The 22,910-nt window shown below is 43.8% G+C and overlaps 2 protein-coding genes across 2 annotated transcripts; one reads left to right on the plus strand and one right to left on the minus strand.

Annotated features, from left to right (window-relative positions):
• The first annotated feature begins 1,105 nt into the window (after positions 1-1,105).
• Positions 1,106-4,275, plus strand: si:ch211-196f5.2 (uncharacterized protein LOC556372 homolog). The gene is made up of 3 exons (XM_048266084.1): positions 1,106-1,696; positions 2,216-2,457; positions 3,684-4,275. The coding sequence occupies exons 1-3, from the start codon at positions 1,608-1,610 to the stop codon at positions 3,809-3,811; spliced, it is 459 nt and encodes a 152-aa protein (XP_048122041.1). The 5' UTR covers positions 1,106-1,607; the 3' UTR covers positions 3,812-4,275.
• A 225-nt stretch (positions 4,276-4,500) lies between these two features.
• On the minus strand, positions 4,501-21,349 carry ipo4 (importin 4). Its single transcript, XM_048266085.1, has 30 exons — positions 20,982-21,349; positions 20,588-20,674; positions 20,322-20,401; positions 20,169-20,210; positions 19,896-20,025; positions 19,449-19,628; positions 19,083-19,148; positions 18,895-18,996; positions 17,676-17,759; positions 16,988-17,146; positions 16,829-16,882; positions 16,611-16,720; positions 16,288-16,396; positions 15,723-15,852; positions 15,337-15,450; positions 15,129-15,242; positions 14,255-14,378; positions 13,969-14,080; positions 13,748-13,875; positions 13,515-13,592; positions 13,245-13,302; positions 12,735-12,840; positions 10,064-10,257; positions 8,910-8,960; positions 7,164-7,289; positions 6,783-7,009; positions 6,415-6,547; positions 5,396-5,500; positions 5,179-5,248; positions 4,501-5,074 (listed from the first exon to the last, which is right to left on the minus strand). Exons 1-30 carry the CDS (start codon positions 21,045-21,047, stop codon positions 4,944-4,946), a joined length of 3,270 nt encoding a protein of 1,089 aa, XP_048122042.1. The 5' UTR covers positions 21,048-21,349; the 3' UTR covers positions 4,501-4,943.
• Between the last annotated feature and the right edge of the window lie 1,561 nt (positions 21,350-22,910).

Below are 22,910 nucleotides of genomic sequence, written 5' to 3' on the forward strand. Positions count from 1 at the left end.
GTGCGGTCAGCATATCTACACTTTGCCAAAGGAATGTTGTTTACTTTCAGTTAGACAGGAGCATAACTGGGTCTTATGAACATGGACACAAAGGACATGTTAAGGCTGTAAAAAGTTATGGAAGTGAACAGTGTTTTTGCTGCTTTTAGAAATGTGACACGTGGCTGTGAGATATCAATAAATCCATCAGCTCACACGTGGCTGGCAGAAAGAGACAGTGCAGAGGACAGATTGGGGGACTGAAAGGGGGAAAGATGAGGAATAAGCAGTTGGGGTCTAAATATTTATCTGAGCCTGAACTATTTTGCTGTAGGTATGATTAATGAACCATATTTAATTATCAGGACACGCTCCATTAATCATTTGTACTGATGATCAATTGGTCTTATATAAATAATTTATTATTATTTATATAAATTATTTATAAATATTATTCACTTGCCTTTTTAATGTTTTTGCATTTATATGGGTACTTACATCTCTAAAACATTGTAACAAAGCATTACATGGTGGAACATCAATGCACAACTCTGTTAATCCATCTAAACAGCATAGCTCAGATGGAAGAAAAAGTACAGTGGCATGACAAGGTCAAGGGCTCATCTCCCAAAGAGTACAGATCATTATTACCTTACCTGTGCTGCGCATTCATAAACACATCTGCTAAATGCGCAGTAGTCATCAGTATGTGAAGAATTTTATATACATTCTGTCCCATCATGAGATGACCAACCCCTGCACACGCAGACTCCACCAGAGGTGTTGTCATGCAGTATTTCTTCCCAAGGAGATGGACGCTGTCTTGATTTATGCTCGGAACACCAGAGCTATGACCTCTTAGACATCAACACACACTCACAAGGACCTCAAAGGACTCGCAGGGTCTAGTGTGTACTCTAGAGAGAGAGAGAGAGGGAGGGAGGGAGAGGGAAAGAGAGAGAGATTAGGACAAGGGGGACAGCCGAGGAGGATTCCCTCGCCATTTTAAGAAAAAAGAAACACAACAAGGCTGTTTGTCAGCGCCCTGACAGCCTAATAAACTTCACGGCCCGACGCCACATTACACATCGTCGGTTTGAGTATTTAAAAAGGAGGGGAGATTATTTCTGAGCTCATCTAAGCACACACAGAGAGAGAGAGGGAAAGAGAGAGATCACATCCTCACACCCACAACACAGAGACATCCAAGGAGGAGAGGCTCCACACGCTTTGACCATCCTTCTTTGACCAGCCGTTTGTCCCCAGCGTAGGAATCGAAACTTGTTGAAAACCACTGACCCCCTAAAGGGAACATGAACTAAGGACTGCGGCTGAAAAGCCTAAGCGTTACTGGACAGAGACGAGTAGAGACCACTCAGACCCCAAGCAGACAAGGAGAAGGACAAGGATCCAGGACAGAGACATAGAGCGGAAGACCCAACTCTGTGGAGATCACTTTTATTCCTTTCCTTTGGTTGTGTGAGTAACCAGACAAGCTGGCGGGCCAGGAGACAGAGGTGCAGGAGCACCAGGGCTCGGCTGTGCAGCAGCCACAGGAGCAAGTGAACGGGGAGCCAACGAGCCCCCTCACAGGAACCAAACTCTCCCAGCTCCTCTGGGACGTCCCCATGTGCGTCTCCCTGCCCATCGAGGTCCTCAGCCCAGACCAGGCCTTCCCTTTCCTGGACACCACCCTTGCCGGCCTGGGCATTGAAGAGTAAGTGTTCTTTGATTTCCTTTTTTAAAGTATATTTTTTGGGCTTTTGGATAGGACAGTGAAGAGTGACAGGAAGTCAGTGGGAGAGAGAGATGGGGTGGGATCGGGATATGACCGCAGGTCGGATTTGAACCTGGGTCCCCGTGGGCACTTAGACCCGTACATGGTATGGGCACTGTAGCCTGTTGTGCCACAACACCCCCCCCCCCCCAAGTGCTCTTTGATTTCTAATATGACTGCAGTGCATGTGTAGAGATGTAGTGGCATTAGTGATCTGAACGTGTAAATAAGTGAGAAAATGGATAGCTGAGCTCTGAATATGTTAAGAGTGGTGATGGGCAATCCACCAACTCCATGAGTTTGATTCTGGAGAGCGAAAATCACACATAGTCGGAAAAAAGTTGGCTTCATGGTGATTGATGCTGTGCAGTGGCACTGTGAAGTATGTAGTCAATATTAGCTGCCATTAGAAATGACCTAAGCATGTTATCGTGTGTGTGTGTGTGTGTGTGTGTGTAGGTCAGCGGTGAGGGAGCGGGTGGTATGGGTGGACACCAAACGCACCCAGGTGAGAACTAAATCGGGAAAGGTCAAGGAGAAGGAGATCACGCTGCTGGAGGTTCGCGTGAAGGCCAAACATCCCGGGGACAACCAGAGCCAGGAGGTCCTCTACAGCACCGAGTCCCACACAGACCGCTCCTTCACCCGCAGCGGAGTGGACATCACACCCTGGAGACACACTGACAAAGACAACGAGCCAGGTGAGCAGAGAGCTTCTACCTGCCTGCCTACTGTACCTGACGCAGAGTTGTTGCAGTGTACACATGACCCTGTTGTTTCTGTTAGTCAATGCAATGGATTGCTTGCTGGCTTCATAGTGCAACATCAGTCCATCAGAGAACAGTCCAGTTTGGTGCTTTTGTTTCTCTTTTGTGGCTGACCAGAGTGATCTAATCTTTCCTGTCAGCCCTTGTCTGAAGGTTTAGTCTATCCTTTCTGGTTCATGAACACTGCTGATTTGCCTATCTATACACTTTATATTCCTGTTTCTACTGAGTCAGTAAATCACTGAAGTGAAGGGTTGAGTTTCTTCTCAGACGTAACTCTGATCAAAAATGCCATCAGTTCTCATCTCGTCTTCACTCCAGTGGTCACTGTGTCCAGCAGTGTGGTTAATTGTTGCTCTGGCCTCCCTTTGGTTAAAGAGGGTGAAAAAACAGAAACACTCATATTTGAGACTCTGATCTCTGCAGGCGCTGGAGGGTAGCACGGTATCCTCATTCAAAATGTCACTCGAGACGGCAGTCATAAATTGGTCCTTTCAAACAGTTAATTATGTTGAAAGGCGTCCCACTGCTTTCAGAGATTAGATCTTTTTTTTGTTACAGTAATGGCTCTAGCGTCAGCCCACTACCTTAGTTAAGACTATAGTGAAGCTCTACTGGCGGCTGTCCACAATACAGTCGGCCACAAGGCATTCCAGAGATGGCACACTTGGGGAAAATGGGATCATGTCCCATCCGGCCCCTCCTTCATTAGGTAATAGAACAAATGTTCAGCTAGCCTGAATTCTCACACCGCTGAGGATTCCTGCCCCATGCCAGACGCCCATTCCTCAGCGGCAGAAAGGAATGACCTCAGCCTCATTTATCGTCTCTTGGCCAGAGCACAGGGACCGCTGCACCCACCTCTGTCCTGCTGGCTGTTCTCTGGACCACACCAGCACGCTGTGCTATAGGGCTGAGTCAGTGAAGATGTGTGGTATTTGTCCAGTCAGCATGAGCTCTCCACTGCGGAACTCTGCTGCTGAATGCGTGTTCCGATTAGGAACTCCTAATGGTAGTGTTAGTGTTCATACACTGACTGTTTTATGTTGAAACATTTCCTAATTAGGAATTCCAGCTTAATAAAAACATCTAAATTGTCTTTATTTAACTGGTGCTCTATTATAGGATTTTTAGATATTGAATTCTTGATTGCTTTCCAGCATTGCCACAGGATGAATTTGAGACAGTGGAGATGACTCTGCCCTTGGACATAGACGCCCTCTCCCAGGCAAAGACAGAGGCCGTGGAGGCCAGGACCCAGAATGCCGAGCTGCCGGCGGAGGAGTGAAGGCACCAGAGATAAAATGCACGGCTCAATAAGCTTTTTTTCCTGCTTTGAGATCTTTAACAGACAGGCCTTGCACACCGAAACGATGGCGTCCATCTGTGCTCTAATGCAAGAGCTTTAAGGCAGCGTTAGTTCATTCTGCTTAATGTGCCGAGAAGGACACTACTGTAGGCCATTGTCAGGATTCTAGTCTAATTCTGAATGCTTCTCTATATCTTGTGTGAAGATATTGTTCAGATAGCCTGTCAGTATTACTTTGTAATACAAACAGACAATGATTTATAACTTGGAGGTATAGAAGAGCTAATTTGACTTGATGTTGTGATGAGGATAAGAGATAACAGAACACGCTGCATATGTGAACGACAACAGCTACAAAGAAAAAGCAGCCAAATACATGACCACCAGCACTGAATACTGAGCTGGACTGTATTGTGTTCCATCTAATAAAAATTATGAAGCTGTCACTGTGTAATTTTTCAGTCCAAGAGTATAGGGGGGGGGACACAAGGAGTAGCAGGCATCACACGTGTTCCACAGGAACAACACTGGGCTACCCGCAGATGCACCTGCCTGTTAATCGGCTCAATATACTCGGAATAGCAGCTGATGCTGATTATTTTAAAAATGGCAATATTCGACTTGATAAATAGGTCTACCTCTAGGAAAAAGTATGCAAAGGCAGCAAATCTCTGAAAAGCATTTATAGAATGAAAAATTCATAGTTTCACACATACACTAGTCAAGCCAGAATACTGTGGGATTGTGGAGTGGGACTGGAAGCAAATTGATAAAAAGCCTCGAGGTCAGAAAATCAAAAAAAAAAAAAGAGAAAAATAATAATAATAATAATAATAAAAAATAATAACCACAAAACAAAACTGGTAACTAAGAACATAAATTAAACATAAAAGTAAAATAGTAACACTGAACATCTGACCAGTTAAACTATAAATTAAAAGAAAATTCTCCCTTTTCTGGAGTAACAGTTTTAATTGTTAAGCGTTTTAAGTGCTGAAATGTGCATATATTTGGCTTCTGATATTTATGTATTTTACTATCTGTGGTATAGTAAAAAATCTATGACAAATTTGGCTAGTTTTCAAGTGAATGTAAGGCCTTGTGGGAGGTGCTACGACTGTGTGACAACTGCAGTCATCTTGGTCCGCTGCTCTGCAGGAAGTGACATCACTGCACCCTGGAACTCCTGGGAGTGACGCTGGGCAACGTCTCTGAGCAGCAGAAGCAAGGTATTCTGGGTTTCTATAAAGACATGGCAGATATTTCAAAAAGACAAAACACAACGACAATAACCACAACCACATGCATTCACAGAATGGCCATGGTGGTCTCCAAACCTCACTTACCTTCATCAATTTCCTTTGTTCCCAAGACATGGTTGGAAGCAGCTATGATGGGCTTCAGTTGGCTTACGACCTATTAGCAAACATCATTCCATTACACATTTCAATAGTGCAGTGAGCATGGGAGATGACAGACTAAAATGATGCCACTTGTTACTTCTAGAGCTATTGTTCTAATGACACTTGACGTGTCCACTGGGAGAGCGGCCGTGCAGCGTACCAGTGAAGGGTTTTTGGAATAGAGGAAGGCCAGGCACTGGTAGACAGTCTGGTTCTCCTCCAGGTCCTCCTTCAGAGGAAGTTGTGCTATGAGGGCAGGAACAACCTGAGAGGCAGGCAAAGGGAAAGTGGTGAAGCAATAAGGCAAAGGCAGAATTTGCAAAACTCGGCCCAAAGGCACATCACAGACTGATCATCCATTGTGTGTGTGTTTTTTTTATTATTAATTTTGTAAGAGGATAAGTTAACTGACAGAGAAATAGTACAATACTGTAATTCACTTTATGCTAGCTATAGACTAACTGGTGTAACCCGCTTCCTGTGCATTGTGTAAGTGCTAAGCTAGGCTAACAGTGTCAGACTTGATTATTGCCCGCACAGAGCAGAGAAGGGGGGATGGGTCATTCCGTGTCAAATCAGATAAGGTTGTTGCTGCACTCTCAGAGAGCTGCATTCTCAGATTCTCAGAGACTCTCAGACCCTGTCTATATCAAGAATGGGTCCTAAAACCAAGGCCTGTAAAATATTTCTGTTCAAATCCTGTCCTCATATTATTTTCAGCCCTTGAAATGACTTCAGTTGTACAGCCTGAAAATCACATTATCTGGGAAGCAATGTTTTGGCATTAATACAATGAAAAGTATTATCTATTGGCAGCCCAAACTTTGTAGGGTGGAAGACAAACATGTTCTCAATATGACTGAACCATTACAAGTTTGTACACTGATTTCCTTCAAGGCCCTAGATTTGGAAAAAGTGCAAAAAGTGCGCATTTTGTGTCAATAATTATTTTTTTCTTTACAGTATATGCTAAACTTTTCAAAAGTTCTGCCAATATTTGAGCTCTCCACATATAATGGGCTTGAAGATTTTTAAGGATTAAACAAGGGAAGGTTGTGTTTTTCGGTCATTTTCATAGGATTAAAATGGTATGTGGGGTAGCTAGATTTGACATGGAATGACCCGTATGTATCCTCTTCTATAAATAATTTCCTTTATGTGAGAACTGCCAGGCAGTACCTGGTCCACTGGCATGCACTCAAAGTTGGTCATTATCATCCTGCACAGGGCAGCACACAGGTTGTCAATGACCCTACGGTCCAACTCCTTGGCCAGCAGGTTAGAGAAGAGCGAGAGCATCATGGGGTAATCTCTGATGGTTGGGTAAAGGAATACTACGTAATCTGTACATTTACAACAAAATCCTCACACAATCACTGCACACCTGTCCAGCTTCAATATCCACTGAAGAAACAATACATGTGCTGAAGTAAAAACAGACTGACATTACAATGTAAATACTGTATGGACATGGATATGGGTGGGTGTGTAAAGGCACCTCGTGAAGAGATTGTACATGAAAACACACACACACACAAAGAGGATACGAGACGACAATGGGTCCAGCAGCCTGGGCCAGGACTCCCAGTCCGTACACGCTGTTGTTCCGCACCTCCGGGTCACTGTCCTTCACTCCGCTCACCAGCACGGGCAGCAGCCGATTGGACAGCCGTCCGGCCACGCCTGCGCCACCCTGCACCTTAGTGAGTGCGTGCAGAGTCTCCCCAAGGGTCCCCACAGAGAAGGAGCGATCGGCCACTGTACACGAGGACTTCTGTGGGGGTCAGCCAAAACTAGTCATCTAGTCATCAACAACTCACCAGAGGCCACACAGTTGGTGTCAGCGCTGATCCAGTGTACTGAAATTTAAGTCAATAGAAATACAGCTATCCTAACAATGAAACTGAAGTGAGGGAGTTGCCACTCACCGCCTTGTTGATGATGAGGGGTAGCAGCTCGTTCAGGTAGGGCAAGAAGGTATCAGCGGGCACAGCCGATGCCAGCAGAGGGATGCCCTCTCCTGCAAACTCCTGCAGCATAGCGTCATACTCTGCCTGGGGGACACAGATAGGGAGCAGTCAAGGTAATGCTAACAGCCTAGCATTTCCACAGATAATACACATGGTTAGCATACAAAACATGGGCTCTGGGAATATATTTGCCATTCCTACTCTAGGAATTTGCCATTCCTACTCTTGCACCACTATGCCACTTTCTTTCTTACTTAGGTCAAACAGAACTACCCAAGCCTTTTATTGGCCTGACTTTGCACTAGTATTTTATTGACTGTCTATGCACAATTTCAACCAAATTTTGCTGCTCTTATTTTTTCATTATTATATGTGCCCTCTTATTTACTTATTTACTTACTTTTTTGTTTACTTGAATGTTATGTTTGTCTGTGGACCTAAATTGGTAAAATATGTCTTGTCTTCACCGTGGGATAGTGAGAAACGTAATTTCGATCTCTTTGTATGTCTGGAACATGTGAAGAAATTGACAATAAAGCTGACTTTGACTTTGACTTTGAAGATGCAAATGGCAGACACCTTTTTAGCCAATCAGTGTTTACTCAATTATTCATATTGGTGGATTAGTTTACCGTATTGTCCATAAAAATAATGTCTAGAATCTAGATTACATACAGCAGGCCTGTTTCATGTATGGGCATATGCATGACATCATCCCTTGGTGGCTGCCTGGCCATACATTCGTCATGAAATTTACCACACCCTTCCTCTGCATGTACATTTAACAAAACATTAACAATTGTTGAAGGATTGTTGTTGGCACATTCATTGCATAAAAAGACAACGGGCTAAATTGCTATTTAATCCGCTTAGCATTGTGACCATGCTGCACAAATTCGTTAAAAACTGCTACGGTCTCATCACAACATAATTTAGTAAATAGGGGACACTAAACTAAGTTATGCAATCAAGCTGTATCTCTAAGCTAATGTTAGAATACTGTTTGGATGTCGAGCTTAGCATGCTTAGTTACAGCTGCTTGTCAATTTTGATTAGGCTACTCCTTGCGGGCTCTATTCATTTTATTGACGGACACTGAATGTTTGCAAAATCCCAATGTAAATGGAAAAGTGTGTTCCAAAACTCAAAAGTGCTTGTCCCAAGGAAAAGAAGTACGAGCCTTTATTTAAACTAACTACATAGAAAACATTATGAATTGAATCCACACATATCAGTAGCCTTTAACTGTGTTAAAACTGCAAGCCTTCCTCCTTCACAAACGTCTTAAAGTGACAGGAACTCAATTAGGCCTACACACCTACAATGTATTGACATCAAAGATACGTGTACGTGCTGCCCAAGTCAGCTACCACCACAAACAAAATCCAATTCTGTGGGAAACACTGCTAAAGTCTTGTTTTCTAATGACAGAGTACATGCTGTAAAGAAGGAAAACAGTCCAAAGCATCCAACAGCATATTAATACCCCACTGAAGGGACTTTTCCTCCCTCTCTACCCATGATTAAAGCTCGTCAGTGTGGTGCGACAGTGAGTCATGACAGACAGAGCTCTTCATAAGACAGAACGGGTCAAATCCTGGCTGCCACATCATGCAGTCATTTTCCCATTAACTGCCTGAACTGTGTAAACACAGACTAATGACACTAATGACTTAAGTCTACAGGGACTCCGAAAATAATCACCTGCTGTTCGTCATCATCGTCACCGTCACCACCCCCATCCTGGCACACCGTCTGTTGGAGGACCGGGATAGGGAGGAAGAGAGAGGGAGATGGGGTAAAAGAGAGAGTGAGATGGGGTAAAAGAGAGAGTGAGATGGGGTAAAAGGGAAGAGAGAGTGAGATGGGGTAAAAGAGAGAGTGAGATGGGGTAAAAGGGAAGAGAGAGTGAGATGGGGTAAAAGAGAGAGTGAGATGGGGTAAAAGAGAGAGTGAGATGGGGTAAAAGGGAAGAGAGAGTGAGATGGGGTAAAAGAGAGAGTGAGATGGGGTAAAAGAGAGAGTGAGATGGGGTAAAAGAGAAGAGAGAGTGAGATGGGGTAAAAGAGAGGGTGAGATGGGGTAAAAGGGAAGAGAGAGTGAGATGGGGTAAAAGGGAAGAGAGAGTGAGATGGGGTAAAAGAGAGGGTGAGATGGGTAAAAGAGAGAGATGGCAAAACATAGATACATAGATACGGTATACAGCAATTGCTACAGTAAAAATAAATCATGACCATGAAAACCATCAAGGTAATTTATTCTACTGAGGTCTAATTAGTTTGGTGAAGGTGAAGCAGAGGTCAACTTTCAGACATACATTTAGACGAGGTCAACTTTCCGACACAAATACGGTCACTGCTATGCACTTTGTCTGAGTGGTTCTACTTTATGTCCTCCACTAGAGCCCAACTAATCCATCGTTGTGCCTTTCTACTAAAAACACCAAATCGAGTTTTTGATCTTGGTACAGGATTAATAACACTTGGATAGATTTTGTTAGATAAGCACTTTTCGTAGTGTGGTTGGTGGTCACCCTATTTCTGCTACTTTATAGAACACGCCACTTCCCCTTTTAAACACAAATTATGACTGTCAACTGGTCTAAAAGAGCCTTTCATTAGGATACCCGATAGTTAGGCCTATTTAAACAAAATATCACACCTTGATTAGAGCTTTTCAATATGCTACATATTAGAACACATTTTTAACCTTGTGTTAAAAATGAATATTGGCTGATTTATCGTTTATAGGTTTTTTCAAATCTTCAAATATCAAAGTCAGTATTGATCTTTATTCCCCAATTGGTCGGGCTCTATCCTCCACTACCCCAACACTGACACAGCAGCAGCAGCCCTCACCTTCTTCTTGAGCACGTCCCTGATGGCGTGGCTGATCTCGGCCAGTCTGCCCGGCACCTGCAGCGCCTCCCCCTGGCAGGACTTGACCACGCCGTTAAGGGCCTCCAGCACCCCCATCACCACCTGCCGCTCGCGCTCCGCCCGCACAGCCTCCAGGAAGCACGGCAGCACCACGCCCAGCAGCTTGTGCAGCGCTACAGGGACAGACGAGGGGGAAAAACATGAACAAGGAACATACAGAAGAGGCTCGTAGAGACACTATTGTTCAGATTAGGGGTCAAGGGTCATAGGCCTGTTCGGAAGGGAGAAAGAGAGACACACAGAGACTGTATCAATCCAAAACAAAAGGTCTGAGGCTGAGGGTGAGCCTCAGCTGATGTGGTCAGATAATGTGCAATATTTTTCGGCCCAGACGACATGGTAACTCATACTACGTTCAACTGCTCACACGGCGAGACAGCTGAAAAAAAAATCTGACATGCCAGAAATCCAACTGGATCTGACCAGAGCTAAAGCGGATTGTTACATCTTCTAATCGGCATTGTGAGTCTGATCAAACAAATAGGAATTCGGCCCTATTCAAAATTTTGTCAGATCCGACTAATCCTGAATCATTAGGCATTAAGGAATTCAAAGACAGGTCACCCTGCTGTAATTCTACACCACTCTTGCCGTACGGTGCACCAAGTTACTTGTTACTGTGTAGTATTACAATAAATACATGATGTGCATCATACACACACTATGCGTTGCTAGGTCTTGGTATCTACTGAACACACAATTCTGGAACAGAAAAAAGTTACACACATCCACACCAGCTCTTTAGTTCATAGAGCAGACACACTTTAGTGGAAAGGAACTTTGTTGATAAACATGGTAAATATGCTTGGTCTGACACCAATAGAAAACAGAAGAGTAGAGTGGCGTAGTGTTGTTGCAGCTCAGACGCAGTCACTTAATGCAGACCAGTGAAGCCAAATACCCACCTGTGATTTTACACACAAAACAACAACTGGAAACAAGAATGGAAAGTCAGGCCTGGTCACAGAAGGCCAGCTAAAAATACTACACCTCAGGACACAGATACAGGACTACTGAAGTCAATACTAGTCTGACCCTGTTAGAAAATGACTCATGTAAAAGTCTACACTGCATGACTATGATATGGGGCACCTCAATATACAGCTTTGTACTTTGTAAAAAAAGTAGTTTGGCTGAACATCTTTGCTTCCGCTGCTGGTGTCAGTGTTCAAAGGGTGCTGTGATCTTCTCTATGAAAATGCTTACTGCACTAGTTTCTTAAGAGAGCGGCTCCTTCCCAAGAACGAGGGCCAGAGAAGATGAAAGAGGGAGGTGTGGAGGGAAAGGGTGATGAGAGAGAATATTAAAGAGGAGGAGGAGAGGGGGATTAGGGGAGGGGGAGGGTGTACAAAGGAGAGAGATAACAAAAGAAATCTTAGGAGGGAGGAATTTGCAAGCATCTGTGTCTCTATAGGTTAATGTCTATATTGGATTCTGAGCTCTCTGAATGTGACCATGTGCAATTGTATACTTGCTAGCATGCAGCTGTGTGAGTACGACTGATTAACCTTTAAACACTGTTTGTTGCTACCCCCCTTAATTTACTGTTCGCGGTCAAATTTGACCGGACAGTTTTAACAATACCATGACAAAAAGTATTATTTAATAGAACATTATTGTAAACAGACCCTTATTAGAACATTAACATCTACATTATGTGTGTTTGTGTGTGTGGGTGGGTGTGTTTCTGTATGTGTGTGAATGTGTGCGGACACTGTGGTTCACATGCACAGTGGCAACATGACAACATGAACTGACAACATGAACTCTCTGTCTGTCTGTCTGTGTGTGTGTGTGTGTGTGTGTGTGTGTGTGTGTGTGTGTGTGTGTGTGTGTGTGTGTGTGTGTGTGTGTGTGTGTGTGTGTGTGTGTGTGTGTGTGTGTGTGTGTGTGTGTGTGAGGTGAGTGAGTGAGTGAGTGAGTGAGTGAGTGAGTGAGAGAGAGAGAGAGGGTGGGTGTAAATGTGTGTGTGTGTGTGTGTCACATGCACAAGTAGCAACATGACAACATGAACTGTGTGTGTGTGTGTGTGTACATCTGTGTGTGTGTCTGTGGATGGGTGTGTTTCTGTACTGTATGTGTGTGAATGCCTATGTGTGCGAACATTGGTGGTTCACACGTACAAGTGGCAACATGACAATATGAACTGACAACATGTACTGAGTGTGTGTGTGTGTGTCTGTGAGTGGGTGTACATGTGTGTGTACTGTATGTGTTTCTGTTTGTGTGTGTGTGGGTGTGTGTGCATGCATGCTTTTGTGTGGGAACATTGGTGGTAAGTTGTAGGAGTGTGTGTAAGGAGTGTCTTACCTCCTGAATGAAAATTATATTCTTTCCCATTCATCATCCCGGTCATTTTTGACCGTAAACAAAAAAAGTATTTCTACGTTGAATAAATCACTCAAAATTCAAAGAAAGTAGTCAAAATAAATTCTGTGTTCAAAAGCCTTTTGTGAAGGATATTATAAGATCTTGAGGCAATCTGATTAAAAATGCCATATTTATGGTACAGGGAATGTGTAAATCGGTCATTTTTGACCGGAAAAGTGTTAGAAGGTTAAGTGTGTGTCTGTCTGTGTGTGGACATTACCCTGGTGATTTTCCTCGGTTGGGCTGGCCTGCCACACTTTATGCTGAGCCCGGCAGAACTGACCCATGGCTCCGAATGCTGCCCGACGCACGTCCTCATGGGGGAACTAGAACACAGGGATGTTCCGTTAGCACGCACACACACACACACACACACACACACACACACACACACACCTTCAAGAGCCTAAAGGAGACACGCGCATCTGAGAGTAGGGCTGCACGATTTGGGGACAATATCTAATTGCAATTTTTCTGACAGATATTGCGATTGCGATTTGATTTTTGAATGTCAATTAATTGATTCAATTTAATATTCCAAATGTCTCTTTAATTTGTGCCACCCCTGATTGGTGAGCACGCCTGGTGCACAAAAAGCACAGCACTGTCAAGGTCAAGGTCAGAAGGTTCAAAGTTAGAAATGTGACAAAACAAACTGCACAATTACTTGTAGCTTTTGTGATTCGATAATTGCGATTACGATTGCGAGCCCTATCTGTGAATGACTTACATCGCGCAGCTCATAGACCTGCTGGAAGCTGGACTCCAGGAAGGGTTGGAAGGCAACACTGAAAGGCACAGGGAAACAAGCAGTACGTCAGGAATCACGCATCTCTGGGTTAACAGCGTTTAGGCATCTCTGTATGTTGCACGTTTCAAGCATGGTTGAACGATTATGTATAACTTGAAAAATGTAAAACATTGAATTGAAACATTATGAATTGTGAACTCAAATGAAGTGGCAGGTGTGTGTGTGCGTATGTGTGTGTGTGTTCCTCACCCTGTGTTGAAGGCAATCTCTCCCAGGGCGTCACAGGCGTCCTCTTTCTCGTCAATGTAAGCGTTTTCCACAGTGAACCTGGAGAGAAATGCATATGCTGACTAAAGTTAAGCAACGCAAAATCTAATAGTGAGAAAAGAGAGAGAGCGAGAGAGAGAGATTTAGAGAGTGAATGACTTGAGTTGCGTGCAAGAGAGGGAGAAAGACAGAGGGTCTGGATGGAGGCCCCTTACCCAGCTACGTCCTGTACAGCTAAATCATTATCTCCATCGTCATCCAAAATGGTATCACCCGCCCCACTCTCTTCTTCCTCATCGTCATCGTCTAGAAGGACAAACTGCTTATCCTCCTCCAGATGGGCCTACCAAAGCACAGAGAACAGGAATCAGCATGAGGACAGCACTAGGGTACTGAGGAGTGAAGAGGCGCAAACTCCCTTCACAGCGGCACTGACCTTGACCCCCTCAGTGGACTTGAGTGACAGCAGCATCACTGTGGAGATGGCGGGCAGATGAGGAACCAGACAGTCAGCGCTGACCGTGGACACAGCAGAGAACAAGCTGTACCTGCAGAGGGAGGGAGGGATGGAGAGAGAGAGAGAGAGAGAGAGGCAAATGAAGATAAGAAAAACATATTATAGAAACAGGGAGAAAGGGCAAAAGAAATATCCCACCAATTATCGGAGACCCATGTGGACGGGGACACACACACACACACACACACACAGCTCTGGTCCTTACGTGCAGCGGCGCAGGTCAGGATCGTCCACGGCATCAGTGAGGTTCAGGCCCAGCTGCACACATTCAGCAGCCAGGGGGCTGAACACATCCTTGCCGATGGTCCGGGCTAGCACCGACAGAGTGTCTGCAGGGAGGGGGGCACACAGCACAGCTACTACAGAGCTCAAATCCACTGGATTCAAGGGAATTATGTGAAGTATTGTACTTGTGTTTCAAGCTCTAAGGTAATCTAAGCCAGAAAATACAAGTCAGAAAGGGCTCTTGAAAGGACAGTGTGACCTTTTCAATCACTCTGTCTAATAACCTACTTTAGATGGTTTAGTGCCTGGCTAACTGAGAAGACTTGTAGACTTGACAGAGGCATTTAAGAGTTTCTCTCTAATAGCAACGGAGGTATTGCCACTTACAATCTAGTCACATAAGTCATTTTAGTGTAGAATCTAGGTGAATGTCATTAAAAATAGGCTAGCATGCCCCAAAGATGACCAAGAGTCTAATGAAGTTGACCACAGATCATAAACCTGGTATGTTTTTATACAAAGCTGTATAAGGGCCGTCTCAGTTCAGATAACAACACATATTTCTGAAAATACCATTACAAAAAGACAGACTGCTATAAATACACAAACTCTGCGTTGCCGCACTGGTTGGCTCACGGTGCCGGTCTCCGCCACTCCGATTCTCTTTCGATCGGTCGGGGGCGACAGAGGCCATCGCCCCACGCTTCTGAACGGCGCATCATCATTATATAACAAACTCTGATAACCAAATAGGCTAAAGCAGCATGCAGTGTGTATCTGTATCCACTCTAGTGCAATAAATAGCTCTGTGATGAAAAGCGGAGGTGAGATGGAGCATGAGTAATGGCGCCTACCCAGGGCTTGGGTCTGTAGGGCCCTCATCTCATCACGGGTGTCAGTCAGGAAGCCCTTCAGGCTCTCAATCACAGGCGAGAAGTAAGGCACCAGCTGCTCTTTGGCTGCATTGGCTGAAAGAGGCAGAAGGGATGGGCTTAGACAAGCTGCGCCGCAAATGAGACGTCAATCCAAAAGCTACAGGACCAGAGAATGCAGGTTCATTACCGATAGCTCCAATGGCACTGACAGACAACTCCTTTATCTTCAGACTTTCAGAGCTACTCAAAGCAGATAGCATTGTCTCCATCAGAGTGGGGAGATAGGGCTGAATATCATCCCCTGCACAGATGGAGGGAGAGAGAGAAAGAGAGGGAGAGAGAGAGAGAGAGAGAGAGAGAGAGAGAGAGAGAGAGAGAGAGAGAGAGAGAGAGAGAGAGAGAGAGAGAGAGAGAGAGAGAGAGAGAGAGAGAGAGAGAGAGAACACAGATAAAGAAAATGGAACAACAAATGAGACAAAATGTTCAATAGAGTAAATGGGGCAGGTGGCATATCTTCACATCTTGTGGGAAAAAACAACAGAACAAGCAGGTCTGGTTGGGGTAGACTCTCACCTAAGTTCTCCACAAAGTTCTCCAGGGCGTAGAAGGCCTTGGTCACGTGTCCGATCTTGGCCTGGTTCAGACCAGACATGTAGCCCAGCAGAAGTGGCATGAGCTCTGCATGGTACTTACTAACCTCAGGCTGAGGAGACAAAAGAGACACCCATGTTTAATGGATTCCCACTACTTTTCAAGAGCATCAAATGTAAGGACATATAGATTCACAAGGAACAAACACTTTGCCACAGACAAAATTAAATATTTATTAAATAGTTATGATTGCTGCTCCAATTTTAAATTCCACACTTGGAAATTATCATTTGCGTCTTCTTCAAACACTTTCCCCCTAGTTAACTATACCTTATGGTACACACATATACTAATACAATGTGAAATTTGTAGATAAGCAAGCAATATTTTGAGTAAAGAATATTAGTAACAACAGACATTTGTTGTAATTTATTGTCATTTTCCATTGTCACAAAAAATGCAACTGACTACACTTCAAGATCATTCTAGTACTTTTAATACTAAACGGTGTTTTTGATTGAAGATGAAAGTGGAGGTATAAGCCGACCTGTAGGTGCTCAGAGAACTGCCCCAGGGCAAACAGCCCTGCACTGCGCACCACCTGGTTACTGTCTGAGAGACTCTGACACACAGTCTGCAGCATGGACGACAGCAACCTAGTACACACACACACACACACACACACACACAACAGCATTCAGCAGGTTACTCTCCTTCATCTATACATCACTACCAGAGTAATTAACATTTTATCCAAAGGTAAAGTGAAAAGGTTTCAGATAAAAGGTTTCAGATAGAGGAGTGTGGTACTCAGGGACACCTTGGATGGGAACAACTTTTGTATACTCAGGTACTCAGTGAGTTACTCACTTTGTGCGGATGTGGTCAGCACAACCCTCAGCCAGTACAGCCAGACACATGAGCCCTCCCTTCCGCTCGTAGGGGTTCTGACTTGCCAAGCAACCCTGTGCAAGGGGCATCTAAAACAGGATATCAATGCTTAGAAGACATACATATTGTCCTGAAGAATTGATTAATTTGTACCATATAGATATATTGTTAGTATAGGCATCAAAAAGAATACCAACCAGCTGGTGGAAAAGCTTTTCGGGTGGCATATGGAGAGCCATGGTGTCAATGACCTGCACAAGGAAGGGGGTTTGGGGGGTAAGCTACTGACATTCATGATGACAAACGTTTGACACAGGGGTGTGTGACATAACCTAAGCAGCATACTACTATCTGACCTGAGCAGCTAAGTGCTTGGGACTCTCATTATCGTTGTCATTATCATCTTCGCCATTCTCCTCGTCCTCCGGGTCCTCCTCACCAGGAGGTGGCGCTGCACTCAACACAGGGAACACGGTCTGGAGAATGGGATTCAGCAACTTCTGCTTCAGCACAGCCTGGAAAATAATAATAATAAAAAAAACATAATTCAGAGCATACATCACTGTACTTCATATACACACACACACACAAAACAAAAGGGTTCTCGACTGTTGTAGAAAGAAATGGCTGATATTTAATGCAATATCTACATTGTTGTCCATTACCAGCAACCATTCATCTAATATTTCAAAGGCACATTCTGTTTACTAATCTGATATCATTTTAAAAGGCTAACTGAGAAAACATTGGAGAACCATTTTGCAATTATGTAATCTGAAAACTGCTGCCCTGAGTAAAAAAAACAATGCAAATGATCTCAGCTGGTATTTTGTCTATAATGGTGTGGAATGTAAATTTCTAAGTGTCTCCAAACTTTTGACTGGTAGCGTATATATACACACACACACACACACACACACACACACACACACACACACACACACACACACACACACACACACACACACACATACATACATACATACATACATACATACATACATACATAAAAAAAAGAGTATGTATTTATGTATTCAAGCTTACCTTGCTCTTCAGTCTAATCAGGACAGAGATGCAGGAAAGAGCTTTCACCCGCAGAGAGTCACTCAGTGAAGCATCCGCACCGATCTTAAAGGAACACAAAACACATCCAGTCATAGATAGTAGGGCCCTTTCCATTGCGAGGGTTCGGGGTAAAACCTAGGAGGCGGGAACTTGTCCAGGAACATGCCCTCATTCGGTCCCCTCAGTCCTTGCGTTTCCATTAGAATTGAAGGACCCTGGTCAGAAAACTCGCCAGCCTCTGGAAGTTTGTTACAGGACATGCCCATATGCAGCTTTTTCAGTCAAGATGTCATTTTAGCTAACTTGGTTGATCGAGCAGTTATATGGTCCACACTTCAACAACCCACCAACATGAAATCTAGGCTACTGTCTAAACTTTTGAGAAGGATAGACACTAAATGAATGTAGCACAGCATAAGCACACGTATAATTTATTAAGCATAGAGTGAACGTATTAGTGTCTGTTATTATCTAGGCTATAGGCTAGCTTACAATATGATAAAGCTTACGTGTTATGAGACACTTTTCAAGCAGAGGCGAAGCTAAAGTTGAAGAAATATGCTGGATCAGCAGGTAAGACGGGACGGGAGTGCCACTTCCATCAATTAAACCTCGCTACTATTGTCTTATCAGTGCAGATTTATTGATGGGTAGCCCAAGTCCAATGTTACTGTTTCTTTCACACATGCAGTGAGTGATTTGGATGATTCAGACAACGGGTAGCTTGCCTGTCTTCAGCTTAAAGTTAAATGAATACCATTGAAATTCTAATCAGTAAAAGCCTATTTTTAGCGGACATTTGTTCATCCAGTGTTGGCTACCTCAACTCAACAAGTTAACAGCCTAACTTGTAATCAGTTTAGCTGTAACTGATGTCTGCCTTGCTAGGTTTTAAAAAATGTGCTTGCCATCTTCCACTTCCACACCTCGTTCACACCTCATTTACATCTTGAGTTCTTTCAGGGCCGCACAAAAGTACCTTCCCCCGAGGCAGGTACTCCGTCGGCTCCATAGAAGTTCCTGGAATGTCACATTACCGAGCCATTCGTCTAAAGGAAATACGCACAAATGTTCCCATTCCCGTAAAAATCAAGTTCCAGGTGTGGCAATGGAAACGGGACTATTGGTGCGCAGGAGTGACAAGCTCTAACCTTGCTCCACAGCAAACGTTAACTACATCAGAATGCTTTGCACTTACCTCTAGACAGAAACGCACAATCTCTGCTAGGTGAGGGACGATAATGGACACCTCGCTCTCCATCAGCTCATCCAGCACCTCCATGGCCTCACTGGCCTGGCCCTATGGCAGAGAGACCACAGCCCTGGTGAGAGCAGTTTGCTAAAGAGCACTCAGATTCTTCCAGACATGGCTGGAACTGTCCTCACCTCATCCGCTTTGATTAGGTGCTTCAGGGCAGTGACCAGTCTCGGGACAAGGGAACGCATCAGATTCTGGAGAGCATAAGACATGCAAATAAGTGACGTATCAAGTACACCTAGAGGTGGACCATCATCAATTCATCATGCAGGCATGCAATATGTACACGTCATCAAATCAGATGCTACTTACAATAGGGTGTGGACTTCAATTCAACCACACCCGCCCATTTAATTTGAATGATAAACAAGCAACTTACAATTTCCTTTTAAAGATAAACAAATAAACTGGTGTTTATAGTGCTTGAAGTGTGGCTTAAACATGGCAACACATTTCTGGGCCTTTTACAACATACATAACAGAGGAGCCCTTACCATCTCCTCTGAGCCGGTGTAGGCTGTGATGGCAGTTAGGGTGAGGATGCAGTAGTAAAGGGCAGTGGGGTTGTTCAGGTCCTGCAGCACAGTGCCAAACAACTGCAGGAGTTGCCGGTAGTGTGGCTTGAAGGGCTCTGGGTTGGACTCCACCACTTTGCTCAGCAGCAGAAGACCCACCTAAGGAGGGAAAGAGCCAATGATGTCCAAAATTGTTAAGAACTCACTGACCACAGAGATATCCAATTAGGTGTATTTTGTATGTAGATCAAGGTTAAGGGATAAGGAGTAGCGGAGATAACAGAAAGTAGAAACAAATGGAATTCATAGACCTAATCATCATCTCTTTTCTTAATAACTGGAAAATGGAAAAAAGTGGAAAAAATAAATAAGTGGCAAAACATGTGCAGCAGCAAACAACAGAGCGTGGCTGTGTAATGACCACACCTGTCTATCCTGAGGGTTAGTGCTGTGAGTAGACTGGTTGAGCAGAGTCAGCAGAGCTGGCCAGCGGTCTGGCGTCTCGTGTTTGACCATCACAGCACTGAGCTGAGAGAGGGAGTGACGCACTGTGTGTCTGCGGAGGAGACACGTCGTATTAGCCATTTAGGTAGCTCAGGACAAATGATTATGACTGTACAAACATTGAATATAGTTAAGGAGGTCAACTACAATTAATAACATGAATTGCATTCAAGAATATTAAGTACACAAACTTACTCTGTCTCTTGTTGGAAAGCTTGAAGGACTACTGCTTTTAAACTAAGGATGAAAAAATACTCAAGGTTAAGCAACACTGCATCTTCAAACAATGGCAGGGTTTTAACATTTTTGGAAATGAGGACATCAGGAAAAGCTTGTGTGGGTGCTGACCTTTCTCTATGGTCTGGACTTATTTTCTTCCAGTGCTTCTTAACCCTCATCCTCAACATAACAGCTGCAGACTGGCGGATCTAAAAGGCAAACAAGGATACAAGGAAGTTTATTGTCACATGCATATAGTTACTGGAAGTAAGAAATGCAGTGAAATTATGTCTGGTGTCAGCCTATTTGTGCAAACATTTAGCATATAGGTCATTCCTAACTTAACATGACTACGATCAATAGATCAGTAAACAGCCACCAGTAGCTTGACATACCTGCGGGTTCTGGGAACCTGTCATAACTGCACATAGTGCTGGAATAATGGCAGGGTCTTTGAAAGCCTGTTTCAACTGTACTGTGGCCTGGTGGGGTAAAATTACATCTGTGGTTAATAATATCGCGTTTAAAACCAAATGCATATTTCCATGATGATACAAATGAAGTCACTGTCAACCCAAACATGACTAGATAGAACTAATGCAAACGTCGTGACTTAACCTCCATAGCTAACCAACGTTAGCCATCCTAAGTTAGCCAGGGCAACAGCTGACCGGCATGGGTATGACACCCACATGATATAAAATATCTCGATCACACCAGCCAGTGATTTTAATTGTTTAAAAGCAGACATGTCTGGTAAATGCTGTAAAATATTTAATAAAAGATTACCTGCTGAATAATCGCATTGTCAGGCTGCGTGAGCTGTGATAGGATCTGTTCCAGATGCTCAGTCATCTTCCCTGGTTGAACGTTAATTAGCTAGACCGACGTTAGCTGTCAAAGATGATGCTTTTATTCAGAACTATAGGCCAGTTCAAGCCGGCAAAATAGACAGCAAGTTATGTGACTGTTGTCAACACGTCCAGGCGAAGCCAACGTGGAGAGGACGGGTGTCTCACCCGCTCCTTGTAAGAATCAAGCAAGCAATATACGACAATGCATAAATAGATCTTCAAAAATATGTTTAGCCATAGATCCAGAAGCGACGGCGGTTGATATTTGAGTGTCGCTCTTCACTTAGATTCTTTCTACAAAACCCACGCGGGACATAACCGCTGAGGAATCCTCGTGCGTCGCTTAAAGGGCCCGCACCGAATAGTGAGCTACACCCGGCGTGTACGGCTTACAGCGCCAGCCAAAGGAACGGAGGGATTATGGATGGTGATTTAGCACGAAGTGCAAAAAACTAGTTTGTTTTTAAAATTAATTAATTGCCTTTAAACACACACACACACACGATTCTATGTTTTGTAATACTAGACTGCAAATAGCTAAGTGTGTTGTGATGTGACCAAAGAAGTTTTTTTTGTTGTATTTTTTATTATTTTAAAACCAATGTGATCCAGCCAGCTGATCTGCTCCAGGAGCAGCAGTTTCAGCGGGGACTAAACGTTTTTTTTTCACCCTATTGACTTTCTAGGGCTGTAGGACTAGCAGATCATTAGGTGCTAATGGTCAATTTGGGTATGAATTGCACACCTTTTGAAATCCATTTGGAGGTTAGGAGTTGTATTGAACCATAAAACAACAGATCACGCAGCACATTACAGAAGCAGCCTACAGCACCCACCCCCACCCCCCCCAAAAGGCAAATGTAAGTCATCTGCACCTCAGTTCTGACAGACTTGTTTTGCTATCCATACATTTCTGCACCATGCATTTTTTACTTTGTGCATTCAAGTCACTGTACATCAGACACTGAAGACGACTGATTGCATTTGGAGTCAGTTTTCTTCACCTTAAATATTTATAACGTTGGCGACATGTGTGTCAGATAGGCCACATGCGTGCAATAATAGGCCTAGGTTTAAGGTAAAACATGTATAGGAAATGTAAACATCTGATGTAAGAAACAGATTGATATGCTTTTGGACTAACAGCTATATATTTCTGATTGAACACTGATAAACAAATTCCCCTATTTTCGACTTCAATTTCGAAATGCTTAAACAGTAGGTTATACCTTCCAGATGTGGACTGTGCATTGAACAGAGAATGGTGCATTTGGGCTACTCACTTGGATACAGTTAGACGTTGTCTTTTCATCATTTGCTACAATCTAGAAGCTTCTCAAGACAACAAAAATAGTCCACGTCTTTAAGATTGAAAACATTCCAAATCGAGTAGTCTACCCCACCTGCAAACCTTTTCTCACCTCATCTGTCCCTGCCCAGAGATCTGTGGCATGCGCTGATCGTCCGATGGGCTAATCGTTATCACATATTTTGGGCTCCATCTGAATCATTCTCATTCTAATATCGTCGAGGCGTTAGACTACAAACGAACCCATTTAGATGATAATATTCCGTCAACTCAGGTTCATTCAAGCAACTCCAGTGACTCCAGTGCAATGCAACAGGTTGTGGACGTAAACATGCATGGTAAACATGTACCAGCAGCTCCCGTCTCCTTAAAAAAAAAAAAAAAACACGCAATATCTAGCTACGTTTAAGACATACTGATGCCAGAGGCTGATGGCATTATCCACACAACGGTTAACTTTAAAATCTTAAAACCAGTTGGAAATAGCGCAAGATAGGTTACAATCATTCCACAATGACCAACAAAGTAAAAGCTCCATCCAAAAGCACTTGTGAA

The sequence above is a fragment of the Alosa alosa genome, chromosome 16 (assembly GCF_017589495.1).
Source record: "Alosa alosa isolate M-15738 ecotype Scorff River chromosome 16, AALO_Geno_1.1, whole genome shotgun sequence".
NCBI lineage: Eukaryota > Metazoa > Chordata > Actinopteri > Clupeiformes > Clupeidae > Alosa > Alosa alosa.